The 14,379-nt window shown below is 36.7% G+C and overlaps 4 protein-coding genes across 6 annotated transcripts; all 4 read left to right on the top strand.

Moving 5' to 3' along the window:
* Positions 1-2,535: 2,535 nt before the first annotated feature.
* On the top strand, positions 2,536-3,900 carry LOC121780077 (histidine-rich glycoprotein-like). Its single transcript, XM_042177603.1, has one exon. The coding sequence runs from the start codon at positions 2,536-2,538 to the stop codon at positions 3,898-3,900; it is 1,365 nt and encodes a 454-aa protein (XP_042033537.1).
* A 748-nt stretch (positions 3,901-4,648) lies between these two features.
* Positions 4,649-8,662, top strand: LOC121792906 (dolichyl-diphosphooligosaccharide--protein glycosyltransferase subunit 1A-like). Of its 2 annotated transcripts, XM_042191040.1 has the most exons (11): positions 4,710-4,848; positions 5,050-5,228; positions 5,333-5,377; positions 5,471-6,105; positions 6,220-6,367; positions 6,439-6,615; positions 6,889-6,957; positions 7,047-7,136; positions 7,636-7,794; positions 7,889-8,113; positions 8,275-8,662. In XM_042191040.1, the coding sequence occupies exons 4-11, from the start codon at positions 5,633-5,635 to the stop codon at positions 8,464-8,466; spliced, it is 1,533 nt and encodes a 510-aa protein (XP_042046974.1). In that variant the 5' UTR covers positions 4,710-4,848; positions 5,050-5,228; positions 5,333-5,377; positions 5,471-5,632; the 3' UTR covers positions 8,467-8,662. The 2 variants fall into 2 exon arrangements, with proteins under 2 accessions (XP_042046973.1, XP_042046974.1); XM_042191039.1 differs by lacking the exon at positions 5,050-5,228 and having other exon boundaries at positions 4,649-4,848.
* A 307-nt stretch (positions 8,663-8,969) lies between these two features.
* Positions 8,970-12,015, top strand: LOC121792907 (outer envelope pore protein 21B, chloroplastic-like). Of its 2 annotated transcripts, XM_042191042.1 has the most exons (6): positions 8,970-9,221; positions 9,770-9,844; positions 10,136-10,288; positions 10,386-10,484; positions 10,595-10,665; positions 11,840-12,015. In XM_042191042.1, the coding sequence occupies exons 1-6, from the start codon at positions 9,129-9,131 to the stop codon at positions 11,934-11,936; spliced, it is 588 nt and encodes a 195-aa protein (XP_042046976.1). In that variant the 5' UTR covers positions 8,970-9,128; the 3' UTR covers positions 11,937-12,015. The 2 variants fall into 2 exon arrangements, with proteins under 2 accessions (XP_042046976.1, XP_042046977.1); XM_042191043.1 differs by lacking the exon at positions 11,840-12,015 and having other exon boundaries at positions 8,978-9,221; positions 10,595-10,856.
* An 840-nt stretch (positions 12,016-12,855) lies between these two features.
* On the top strand, positions 12,856-13,757 carry LOC121768944 (RING-H2 finger protein ATL80-like). Its single transcript, XM_042165564.1, has one exon. It carries the CDS (start codon positions 12,948-12,950, stop codon positions 13,485-13,487), a length of 540 nt encoding a protein of 179 aa, XP_042021498.1. The 5' UTR covers positions 12,856-12,947; the 3' UTR covers positions 13,488-13,757.
* The last annotated feature ends 622 nt before the right edge of the window (positions 13,758-14,379 follow it).

Here is a 14,379-nt window from a genome sequence, read left to right on the forward strand (position 1 = left end):
TTCCAAACAAGGAAAAAAATTAAAATCAAGGGGCAACAATAATGGAAAAATAGGACATTAAGTCCTATATAAAGCAATGCATGTATTACTAATTTCTGAAGCAACATTGCAAACTTACACACAAAAATGTCAAACGTCTATGTTGTGATGCTCCTTGGGCTTTTGGCTATTACCAATACCCTTTCTCTCGCTCATGAACTAGATGGCTATCACCATCATCACCACGAACACGAACACGAACACGAACATGCATTCCCTCCTTCCCACCACGGCCACACCCCATCTCCTCATGCTCAACACGCTCATCCTCCTCATAACCATGCTCTGTCTCCACAAGCTAACCACGCTCATCCTCCAAGACACCATAGTCATGCTCCTACTCATCCTCGTCATAACCATGCTCCATCTCCTCAAGCCCATTCTCCTCATCACCATGCTCCGTCTCCACATGCCCACCGCGCTCATCCTCCTCACCACCACAGCCACGACCAACATGCTCATCCTCCAAGACACCATGCCCCATCTCCTCAAACCTACCCCGCCCATCCTCCTCATCACCATGCTCCATCTCCACATGCCCACCATGCTCATCCTCCAAAAAATCATGGTCATGCTCCTGCTCCACAAGAAGCTCATTCTCAAAGACATCATGATCATTCTCCTGCCCCTATTCCCCAACTTGCTCATTCTCCAAAACACCATGATCATGCTCCTACTCCTGCTCCTGTTCTTCAACGTGTTCATTCTCAAATAGACCATGGTTATGCTCCTGCCCCTACTCCTCATCATGCTCATTCTCCAAAACACCATGGGCATGCCCACTCTCCAAAGCATCATGGCCATGCTCACTCTCCAAAACATCATGGCCATGCTCATTCGCCAAAACACCATGGTCATGAATCATGATCATGCCCCTTCTCCTCAACTCGAATAATGAGTATCCAATTGCATAGTATCGTTGACTAAAAATTTAGTTGCTTTTCATTGTAATAGCATCAAATTAAATTCTATTGTTACTTTTTATATGGCGCAGTACTTTTTGGACCTAGTGTTTGATGTTAGTTTGTATTGAAGATTTTTGTGAAATCAATTTGAATATTATGGCAATTTATATAATTACTTTGTGTTGATGATTTTTATGAAATAAATTTGAATATTTTGGCAATGAAACTTTAAGCTAGCTAATGAATGAAATATAGACCTAAGTCTAAATATGATTTTTTTTAATAAATAATAATCTTATAAATCATTTATAATGTGGATCTCACAATACACTAGCATTCCTTCCACTACATTTTTCCTTCCTTTATCTCTCTCTCTCTCACACTTTTTCTCATCCAATCTTACTTTATCAATTGTACATTAAAATCGTGTCATTTACAGGTTTGTCTGTTTTTTTTAAGACGGGGGAGAATTAAAAATATTTGTGAAATCAATTTGAATATTGTGAAACGGAGGGCGTATTAAAGATATTTCTTTTAATATCAAACAACAATAAAGAATAATAACTTTTATTCATTTACAATAACATTTAACTACAAGAATAGTAACTATATTCATTAGAACAATAATTGTATACATTGAAACAAGTGGTAATATTTATTTATTAAAATAATATCTTTCATTATTTGAATAATGACTTTTATTCATTAAAATAATAATATTTATTAAAGTAATAATATTTATACAAAATAATAATAAGTTTTATTCACAAAAGTAATAAATTTATTCATGGGAACAATAACTTTTATCCACAAAAATAGTTACCGTTTACTTACAAGAATAGTAATTTTAATTATTAGAAAAATAACTTTTGTACACTAAAACAATAACTTCTTTTTATTAAAGTAATACTTAACCTTTTCCATTAGAACAATAAGTTTTATTCGAATAATAACTTTTAATCAATTGAACAAGAAATTTGATCCGGAAAAAACAGTAACTTTTACCTACAAGAATATTAACTTTAATCATCTTTACAAAACTTTTGTGTACATTAAAACAATAACCTTTATTTATTAAGATAATAACTTTTCTTCATTAGAATAATAATATTTTCATAACACATAATACGGAGTATACCTTTAGTTTATTAGAATAATACTAAGATTTTTTATCAATTAATTTTTATTTTTATAGGAAAGATCTAAATAATTATGTTCAATCATGGAATTAATGTTTTTCTACATTATGATAGGGAAATAAATTTGTTTAGGAAAATTAAATTTATGTCACTGCCATTAAGTAATAATACAATATCATTGACCAACAAACTAATTAATACACATCATGTATTCTTTTCAAAATAATTTAAAATCCTATTACTAGCAATCCAAATGACTCGATCTCATTTTATCGATTTAGAAATTTAAATTATGAAAAAATAAATGTAATTATATGATTCAATCTTCCAAACATGGAAGGAGATTAAAATAAATGGGCGATAATAGTGGAGAAATAGGATTTAAACTCCTATATAAAGCAATGCAAGTATTACTAACTTGTCAAGCAACAGTGCAAAATAACCAAAAAAAAATGTCAAATGTGTATGTTCTTGTGTTGCTTTTTGGGATCTTGGCTATTACCAATAGACCTTCTCTTGCTCATGAACTAGAAGATGACATGATGTGGAATATGAAGCATCACCACCAACATAAGCATGGTTGCCCTCCTTCCCACCACCATCACCATGCTCCATCTCCTCATGCTCATCCTCCTCATCATCATGCCCCATCTCCTCATGCCCATCCTCCTCACCACCATGACCAAAACCAATATGCTCATCCTCCAAGACACCACGGCCATGCCCCTGCTCCTGCTCCTACTCCTCAACATGCCCATTCTCCAAGTCACCATGGTCATGCTCCTGCCCTTACTCCTCAACATGCTCATTCTCCAAAACACCATGGTCATGCACATTCTCCAAAACACCATGGTCATTCTCATTCTCCAAAACACTATGGCCATGCTCCTGCACCTACTCCCCAACATGCTCATTCTCCAAGTCATCATGGTCATGCTCCTGCACCTACTCCACAACATGCTCATTCTCCAAAACACCATGGTCATGCACATTCTCCAAAACACAATGGTCATGCTCATTCTCCAAAACACTATGGCCATGCTCATGCTCCTACTCCTCAACATGCTCATTCTCCAAGTCATCATGGTCATGCTCCTGCTCCTACTCCCCAACATGCTCATTCTCCAAGTCATCATGATCATGCTCCTGCTCCTGCTCCTACCCCTGAACATGCTCATTCTCCAAGTCATCATGGTCATGCTCCTGCACCTATTACTCAACATGCTCATTCTCCAAAACACCATGGTCAAGCGCATTCTCCAAAACACTATGATCATGCTCCTGCACCTACTCCTCAACATGCTCATTCTCCAAGTCATCATGGTCATGCTCCTGCTCCTACTCCTCAACATGCTCATTCTCCAAGTCATCATGGTCATGCTCCTGCTCCTACCCCTCAACATGCTCATTCTCCAAGTCATCATGGTCATGCTCCTGCACCTATTCCTCAACATGCTCATTCTCCAAAACACCATGGTCAAGCGCATTCTCCAAAACACTATGATCATGCTCCTGCACCTACTCCTCAACATGCTCATTCTCCAAGTCATCATGGTCATGCTCCTGCCCCTACTCCTCAACATGCTCATTCTCCGAGACAGCATAGTCATGCTCCTGCACCTACTCCTCAACATGCTCATTCTCCAAGACAGCATAATCATGCTCCGTCACCTACTCCTCAACATGCTCATTCTCCGAAACACCACGGCCATGCTCATTCTCCAAAACACCACGGTCATGCTCATTCTCCGAAACACCACGGTTATGCTCCCACACCTACTCCTCAACATGCTCATTCCAAATCACCATGGTCATAATCCTACTCTTTCTTCTCAACTCTATTAATGAAACTTCAAAAGAATAGTATCATTGAATAAAAATTTAGTTACTGTTAATTGTAATAGCTTCAAATAAATAAACTCTATTGAGTTCTTATATGGCGTAATATGTTTTTGACTAAGTTAGTTTGTGTTGAAGATTTTTGTAAAATCAATTTGAATATTGTGGCAATTGAGTTAGTTTGTATTGATCATTTTTATGAAATTTATTTGTATATTTTGGCAATTAAGTTGTTGGCTAAGCAGCTAGCTATTCAATGAAAATCATACGAAATTCAATTATATATGTACATTAGTAAAAACGATCCGCAGAACCTTAATTATATCATCTGAAATCTAAACTAATACTATATGCAAAAATCACTTTACTAATATTAAATTTCAAGTTAAAACGTTGTAAAATTACTCAGATATAAGTACGATTTCGTGATTGTATGATAATTCGCCTTTTTGTTGAAGATATAAAATAAAATAAATAACACTAGATGTAAATTACAGAAAATATTGCGCACGGATGGTGCCCCCATTAACATAAAATATAACATTTCTCATTTTCAACAATTTCATATCAAAATATTTAAATTGAATCAAGATATTAGTTGTACTACTAATACTACATAATTTAACTTCAATTACAAAATAATTACAAAAGGGAAAACGTTGTTACTGTATTTTGCGAGATCAACTGATATAGCGTTGAAAGCGTTACCACAAAACGCGACAAGAGTCTGTTATCACTTTCCACCTTCATTTTCCGGTTCACTTCCACTCCAACCGCAGTGCTAATTCCGGCGACGCTTTTTAGAGAGAGAAACTGCACAAATGAATCGACTCCACCGCGATCTCTCTCTACTCTTCATTTTCAGTTTTTTCACGCTTTTCTCTAATGTCTGCTCCGATCTCGTGATTTCCAAATTGGATCGCCAGGTAATAATCGTTGCTCTTCTTTTCAGTTTACAGATTAGCTGTGTTTTTTTTAATATTTCTGTTTTGGATTCTCATTTTGGAAATTCAGTGATTTTGATAGATTTTTTTTGTGTGTGGGATGGTTAGGGTTTAAGAAGCTGAATGTGAAGATGTGTTATTGGTAAATTAATGAGCTAGGATTAATAATGTTTTCGTGTTTAGGGTTTTAGCTATTGCTATTGTTTCCCTTTTGAGATTTGGTGTGCTTAATGAGAATTCAAGGAGGATATCAAATGGAGAATGCAGTGATGTTGCTAGGATATAAATATGAATTGATGACTTGCAATGTGAGCTGAATGTAGAAAGAGTCATGTTGAATTTGACTGCCAAATGAATTTTAGGTATGCTTGTTTTTTTTTTTGTGGAGCTCACTGTGATCTTTGTTACATTGAATATCTGAAACTTATTGATGGCGGCTTGCTAATTTTTGATGATTTTGGTGCAGATCGATTTATCATCACAGATAGTTCGATTCACTACATCGCTCAAGGTACTTTTTACGCTGGTGTTGCTTGTGGTTCTGTGTTAGAGTTGATTGCTTTACATTATTATGGTACTTACTGTTGGTATTATCCTGGTCCAGCTAGAAAATAATGGCCCCGAAGCAGTATCAAAGGTTTTGTTGCCCTACCCTGAAAATCAAGCAAAGAACTTGGCTTTCCTGTTGGTGACAATTACTGAAGGGAAAGGAAAAACGAAAACTGCTTCTGACAGGTTGCCTGTTGATGTTATACACCCTGAAGGAATGCCCCCGTCATTGACTTGGTATGCTGTCTCTTTGCCTAAGGAACTGAGTAAAGGAGGAAGCTTGACTTTGGAGGTTAAAGCAGTATTCACTCATCTACTGACGCCGTTCCCCGAGAAGATATCTCAGGCTGATGCTCAGCTAGTTGCCTTCCAAGATAGTGCACATTATCTCTCTCCTTATGCAGTGAAGGTCCAGTCACTCACTGTAAAATTACCCGAACCAAAAGTTGAGTCTTATACAAAATTGGAGAATACCAAGTTTTCTGGTTCAGAAATAAAATACGGTCCTTATGAGAATATCGATCCTTTCTCACTTCCAACAATTATAGTTCACTTTGCAAACAATAAACCATTTTCTGTTGCTCAAGAGTTAGTGCGTGAGATTGAGGTTTCCCATTGGGGAAATGTGCAAGTCACAGAAAACTATAATCTCATTCATGCTGGTGCTGAGCTCAAGGGAGAGTTCTCAAGGTACAGTAATGCCCTCTGCCAGGAGAATCTCTTTTCATGATTGACCCATCATGTTTAAGATAGCCTTCATTTTGGGATATTAAGTGTATTTATCTATCCTGTTGGTGATTTCAGACTGGACTATGAGGAACGACCCCATGTTAGAGGGGCATCAGCACTAAGAAGTCTTGTCGCTAGACTACCAGCAAGAGCGCATTCTATTTACTACAGGGATGAGATTGGGAACATTTCTACTTCCAATGTATATAGTGATTCAGTAAAGGTGGGTCTTGATCCCCTCTGAAATGCTCTGATTTGATTTCCTTGTTGTATAACCATTCTAGTGATGTGCAGACGCTTCTCGAAATCAAGCCGCGGTACCCAATGTTTGGTGGTTGGAGAACAGCTTTCACAATTGGATATGGATTGCCACTTCAAGATTTCTTGTTCAAGTCAGAGGGAAAACGTCTTCTAGATATCACGTTTGGTTGCCCAATGAATGATATGGTCATTGAAAATATCTACGTCAAGGTATTCTTTGATTCTTAGAATGCAACATAACTATTCTTGATTTTAATTGAACTAAAAAGTATGAATATGAAGTTAATGGTACGGTGCTGGCATAACACTTAGCACCCATTTGGCCATTTCCCTTAACTCGAACAAACTTCTATTAGTAATATAAATTGCTAGAGATTTGCTTGCTTCTATATTCCTAGTGTATTAACACCATGTGCTTGATTTCTTTCTTTATTTCCTTCTTTTGGTTATGATTAGTTGTTGATAGCTATTCTGCAATTTTAGGTCGTTTTGCCAGAGGGGTCAAAGGATATTTCTGTTGTGGCTCCATTTCCTAGCAAAGAGACTCGAGAGGTGCGACTAAATTGCATTTGAATCCACACTTTTTTCCAAGCAATTAACTGTACATCTGTTCTTTTACATTGTGTCTTGATCTGATGCAGACAAAACTTTCACACCTCGACATTGCTGGAAGACCAGTCATTGTATTGGAAAAAAAGAATGTTGTCCCAGAACATAATAAAAAATTCCAGGTAATTTGCTGAAATATTTTACCATATGAGAAAAATATACCAGTAATTGAGAAACTAAATTTCTCTTCAAATGGCATAAAAGACCTACTTCCATTGGAGAAGTCGGTAATAATCATCATAATCTACACATGTTCTTTTCCAGAAGCTTGGCATCGTTTGGGAAATTGAATTTAAGGAAAAAGTGGTTGGCAATAAGTACATGTTATCTAAAGTTGTTAATACTTTTTCATGATTCTGAGAACACGTTAAACACTCTTCGGAGCAACTGTAGATGGCATAAAGGGGTCCGTTCGAGTGTGTTTGTTAGATGTAATATTTAATGTCTCATTAGACATGCAGGAAACAACTTGTTTGTGGAGAATACTATCTCAATGTGGACAATAACTAGCATATCGCACTTAGTTTGCTCTCTTTTGCTAATTCAGTGTCTACCAAATGAGGATAATTCTCTCCCTCAGTTTCTCAATATCTAGATCTAATTTTTTTTTTGTGGGGAAAGGTTTACTACAGATTCAGCAGTTTATCTCTCCTCCGAGAGCCATTGATGCTGGTTTTTGGATTTTTCCTCTTTTTTGTCGCATGCATAGCATACGTGCATGCAGACTTCACAGTCTCCAAGTCTTCATCTTCTTATATAGCAAAACTTCAATGGGATGAGGTATGCTGATATTCTCCTCCTCTATCTTCGGTTGGTAAATAAATCGATATTGCCAATTCTCATACTCAGATTATTGATTGATTAAATTTTACAGGTCCAAACTGCAACCCAGCAGTTCCAGAACATCATGAACCGTGTATTGGTCATTCACGACAAGCTAGATGCCTCTCTGCGTGACCTTTCAAGGACAGGCGACGTGCAGGCTTGCAAAGCAGCACGCAAAACTGCAGACTCTTTTCTTAAGGAACTAACGAAGGAATTGAAATCCTTGTTGTCGTTCTTGCAATCTTCTCCGCAGGCGCTTCATATAATGCCCAAGGTCACATTCTGCCATTCTGTTATTTTAAATTTTAGAGCTTATATATATACCTGCTCATTGCATATTCATGTGGTCCATCTCTTAACTTTCTGGAATTATAAGCAAATGAACGTGCAGCAGATCCCGATGGACTTGACTTTCTCTGATACATGCATACACAGGTGGACGAATTGGTGGTGAAGGAGAAGGAGCTGCAAGAGAAGGTGATGCTGAAACACTCCATGGTCGTGGACTCTTACGAGAAGAAGTCCGGTGGTCGCGACATCGACAACCGCGTCGCCGCGGTTCAGCAGAAAATCACACTCTTGAGACAGGAAGTTGATGATCTTCTTGAAGTAATCGACGAGATATAATGTAGGATGGAAATAAGATGAGATTTTAACAAAATAGGTGGTAGGCATATCATTCTCAATTTTTGCTTGAATTTTGGGTTGAAATTTTTGTTGCGACTTAGAAACTAGCTACATTTATTTGAAGTTAACATAGGAGTATAAAACATGAATTTGTGCGGCACTGCAAATTTTATAGAATGTTCCACTATTTAGATTATTACTGTCATTTACTACTACTTATCGTTTTATGATTTAGAATAAAATGTAAAATTTGGCGATTGAGATATTGATGCGGCAACCAGATATATGCATCCTTCATTTACATGGCAAATATGTAAGATGTCTAATTTCAATATAACAGAAAAATAAATCAAAAATTGAACCAATTATCCTATTTTATTTTATTTTATTTTATTTTATTTTATTTTATTTTATTTTATTTTATTTTATTTTATTTTATTTTATTTTATTTTATTTTATTTTATTTTATTACTTGAGTGTTTTTCTATTAATTGAAAATGTCCATTTATCTTTATTTGGAGACACGAGTTGGCGGTATTGCAATTTAGCGATGCTTAAATCCAAAACCTTCAAATTGCGATTTACGCCATATCCAATTTTTGAGCTTTGGTACCTACAACCAAACCCTAGAAAGATTCAACATTTCTTTGTTTGATTCACAAATGGAAACTTCGCTTAGGTATGGTGGAGATTCCAAAACTCTGCGTATTCACGCCAAGGAAAAAATCCCCATTTCCCCCAATTCCATCTGCCAGGTTGGAAAATTTCTCGCTTTTTTTGCCGACTCATCTCTTTTATAATCGTGTTTGCTTACTCAGTTACGACTGTGTTTGATACTTGCTGTTACTTGTATTTAGTAGCTCAAATTTGTGAGTAAAATGATGTGTTACTTTTGAAGGTTTTTGAGTTTTGTGTGAAAACTGGATGTTTTGTTTAGTTAGAGATAAGGTGTGAAATTGAACTATGTTGTTAAGAAATGTTGTTTCCAGTTATGATTTGGAAGCGATTGTGCTATTTTTTGTGTTGATTGATGAGTTTTCTCAAGGTAGCTCCTTTACCTGTTTTAATTGGATTATTCTGGTTTTCGATTGCTTGTATGAGTACGGCTTTAACTATTAGTAGCTCTTTAGCTCACCTCCTAATCATACAATGTAATTAGATATGCTAAGAATCCCTGGTTTCTTGTTTTGTCGCAAGTTGTTTAGAAAGACGTTCAAGAGGTTGTTCGATGTCACTTTTTTTATTAGATTCTTGTGCTTTTATTTATTCGTGTGTTAGCTTGTTTGTGTGTTTTGATTGGCAGATTCAAGGAGAGCTCGACACGAAGCTTGGAGCTCCTACTTTCGTGCACGGGTTGATTAGATACTTCCACCCCGAGGTGTATTTTTTTCGTGTTTTTCAATTGGTTAAATTGATTTCAATTTATCACATCTTCAGCTCAATTTATCCCAACCGTTTTTGAATGTGTCATCATTTAGACAAAAGAAGTTAGCCCCTTATCATGTGTAATAAAAATTGGAAATATAAGTATGAAAATCATGGGATTGTTTCTTTTATTATGAGATGAGTGATTGCACATTTTTCATTTTCACCCAACGTAGTATTTGATTTGCTCTCCATAGATATTAAATGTTGTACCCAGAGTTTGACATGTTTCCCGCCCTTTTAGTCATCAGCTAGCCTTGGTGTGGGACTTCGGTACAATAAGCGGGATAAATTGCACTACCACGTACGTGGGAAGAAGGCATTTCCAGTGACTGCAGATAAATTGTTTAACTTCCATGTCAAGGGTCGTTGTAATATCGATGAGGAATTGAAGCAGGTTACTATTATTCTCATTGACCTAGCACGCTATTTTCTTGATTCTTGAACTTTTTTTTTCGGGCCAACTGCCAACCTTAACGCTATGTTGGACACAGTTTGATTACTCTGCTGCTACTGAGTTTGTTTGGAACATCTTTGATGTTAAAAAGAGCCAGGATGTACGCATCAAGTTGGGATATGATGTTATCGATAAGGTACATTTGCTCTCCTATGGTCGTTCTTGACTCACTTTACCTCACTGTTTCTCCCAAATGAAATGAAACCTTGATTATTCTAACACTGCCTTATATGGTCATGTCTGCAGACTTCATATTTGCAGGTTCGGGAGAACAATTGGACATTCAATCTTGATCAGAACCGGAGATGGAATGTGAGGTACGACCTCTAGACACATGGCCGATCTTATGCCTGTGATGATATTTCATTCGGATTGACTGTTATTGTGATGCATTTAACTGTAAATCGCGCCGTCTTAGGAGTTGTCGATGTTGAAACCAGAATTCATTTTTTGTATACCTGTTACAACAGTTTTTCCTATTGAAATATTTATGCAAATGCATTTTGAATGTGTTGTCACAGCCATTTATAATGCATTTTTTTTTCTCAGTTACAGTCCTTATTTTGTTTGAATTTTTCAATTTCCATACTATCTTTGTTCACAGTTAGTTGAGTTGTTATTCATTTTTTGATCTTCCCATTATGATTGCGTAATTTCTCTTCATGACAAAAATCAACAGATTTAATCTCCCTTACTTTACGCATGTTTTAGCTATAAAACTGGGAGTGATACTTACTAAACTTTACACGCTGTTACTAATTTACTAATTTCTGTTTTGTGTTATCCATAAAATTAATTAAGTATATTCTATTTTTAATAACTTCCACTAATAATATTTTAATCATTTTTTGTCTCTAGTCTACTTTACTAATTTTGCATTAAAATGTGTGTATAATACTATTGACAGTGGACGTCTGGACGAAGGTAGTATATATATGACACCTCACATTGAATTATCGTTCCATGTTCTAAATCCGAGTTCAACAATTTAATTCAACTTTCCGATGTCGGATTCTAGGTCACAAGCCAAAATTGTAACTTTATGCAATGCTCTAAATTTCAATTGAAAAAACGAAAGTTCATTTCACGCTTGAGAAATTGGGTTTAATTAATTAGATAGCATATGTTTCTTGATAGATAAGGTTAGTAGTTTTTTTTTTTTTAAAAGACAAGGGCATATGTATAGATAATTGAAATTGTTGCTCGAACTTGGCACCTCATGCAATAATGTCTAAGCTTCTTGCTGCTAGGACAAAGGCTTTGGACAAATAAGGTTAGTAGGTTACTACTAATATCAGTGCCTAAATCTGGGTAGGGCAAAGAAAGTGGGTTAGGATCGGGTCGGTTTGCTTTACTCTCAACCTCTCTATTCAAATTAATTTAGGGTGGGTCGGTCTACTCTTTTTCCACTAATATATTTATATATTTGAGTTGAAAAGTGCATTATTATTGCACCCAAAAACTAGTTTTAATTGAGGCTTTCATTTGTAGACACACAAAGTGGTTCGAGAATGCGTGTGGATTGGATCCATTTCCACTCAAGTCAAATGTTTGGTCTATGAGTACCATTGGGCAAGTAATGATTTGAAATCGCAAAGTTTTGTTTTGGATTGATTACAAATTTGTAATAACAATTGGTTTGATATAAGTTTTTTTTTAGATTTTACGGTTACTAAGTAAATTCTCGTTTACTGAAGCAAGCCTCACACGTAAAGGGAGATTAATCAAATTCTACTGTGATTTCGTTTCCAAACCAATCAGTCGTTTTTTGCTTCACATTTTTTTTATGTGAGACAACTCATATATGGATATTTCATGTATGGATATTTCAATGTGTCCATTATATGAGCATGAGTACCCAAGGGTCAAACAAATATAATTTACTGAATATACCATATACCAACGTAATAAGTGGAGTACTTTTTATAGTCAAACAAATAGTATATGAAAAAAATAGTACTATCAAGAAAGTGGAAATTTTGCTCTTTTTACTTCTGATGAATAAGGGAAATAATAAATAAAACAATACAAATAGGGAAAAATGAGTCCCAAAATAGATTTACTTTTGAGTGTTAATGTCGGTTTGGAGATAGAAATGCTTCCTTCCTAACATGATTATTACTTCAATGATTTGGACCGATAAGCGTAGTTTGGTAACAACTAACAACAGATTAACATGTTTCACACATAGTACTAGTTTTGATTTATTTTAAAAATTTGTCGCAACCTAGCTTATTTTCAGCCACATATATTTATAATTGTATATAGTCCAATCACATTTCACGTACCCAAATAAAACTCAATTAATTTCAAACTATCTGATCAATTAGCTCCAACTCTAGTTAATTGGATAAATACATGAACTAAATATTCCCAAAGTAGTAGGGATATAGATTTGATTAATAAAGTAATTAGCAAACACTATTCTAAATTGCAGAAACGCCCCTGCATTAACGGTATTTCCCATATCAAAATGTTAGTTAAAAATCAAATCAAAAATAAACTTCAAAACCCAACATACGTTTCAGCTTAAGCTTACTCTCAAATCAAACACACACTCTCTCTCTCTCTCTCTCTCTACCGAACTTTCTCTCTCTACATGACCGCCCGTTCACGGCAGCTCGGCGGCGCAATCTCACCGCCGTCGCCTTCCGAAACCCCCTCCCCGCCGGCCGACCCCCTCGACTCCGACTTCGTGGTCATCCTCGCGGCTCTCCTTTGCGCCCTAATCTGCGTGCTCGGCCTCGTCGCGGTGGCGCGCTGCGCCTGGATTCGGCGCCTCTCGGGGAGGGCGGCGGTGCCGTCGCAGCCGCGGAGGTCGGCGGCGAACAGAGGCCTGAAGAAGAAGGTGCTGAAGTCGCTGCCGAAGGTGACCTACGGCGAGGACGCGGAGCAGGCGGCGAAGCTCTCGGACTGCGCCATTTGCCTGACGGAGTTCGCCGCCGGCGAGGAGATCCGAGTGCTGCCGCAGTGCGGCCACGGATTCCACGTCGAATGCATCGACACGTGGCTCGGATCGCACTCGTCGTGCCCGTCCTGCCGCCAGATACTGGTGGCGGCGCGCTGCCGGAAATGCGGCAATTTGCCCGCGGCGGAGGGCGGCGGCGATGAGAATCGTGTGAATAGGTTTTTGCCTTGATTGATTTTTTTGAAATCTCTCTCACCTGCTTCAAATTAGGGATTACGAAAGCAATCGATTTTTTTCTTCTTCTTTTTTGTATAGATTGAAATTTGTGGTTTGAGAGGCATAGTTTGGAAGCTCGCAATCACAAAATTTGGTAAGTTAGGTTTTTAGGAAGATTTATTTTTTGTTGAAAGTACTTATTAAGTTATTTATTCAATGTTTTTGTAATTTATTTGAATAAAAATTAGCGGTGAAAAATGATTCTAGCAGTGTTGTATTTTTAAATGCGTATACACTTTTCTACAACGTACGTTAATTTATTTTCGATAATTTTGTCATAATCCAGAATTAATGAATACTCCCTCCGTCTGCGAATAGAGTCATGTTTTTCCATTTTAATCCGCTAGCGAATAGAAGTCCCGATTCACTTTTACCATAAATAGTAATAGGGTTGTGCCACCAAGGAATGAGACTCTTAATGGTGGACGGAGGGAGCAGTGACTAGTGATTAAAAAAAGTTAAAATAGAATGTGCACTTAAACTTCCCTTCTATTTGATCTATTATAACAATGGTTTATTTATGTATATATTCATGAATTCTAGTATGAATGTCTACACTTTTGAAAATTCACTACATACTTATTTCTAATATTGTTACTAAATAGTAGGACGAGTAGTAATAAGAAAAAAAAAAGGAATAATCTTTCATGAATAATGATGGTTGGGCGAATTTTTGATGGTGATGAATGCAGAAAAATGCAGATCACGACACAGAGATTTACGTGGTTCGATTTACTGAGGTAAATCTACGTCCACGGGAAGAAAAGAGGGCAGAGTTGTATTGCTTGATCTGTTTTCTACAGCTTACAATACAGACTTGCTATTTGATCTTTGATCTCTAGAGAAC

Source organism: Salvia splendens, chromosome 2, assembly GCF_004379255.2.
Source record: "Salvia splendens isolate huo1 chromosome 2, SspV2, whole genome shotgun sequence".
NCBI classification, from domain to species: Eukaryota; Viridiplantae; Streptophyta; class Magnoliopsida; order Lamiales; family Lamiaceae; genus Salvia; species Salvia splendens.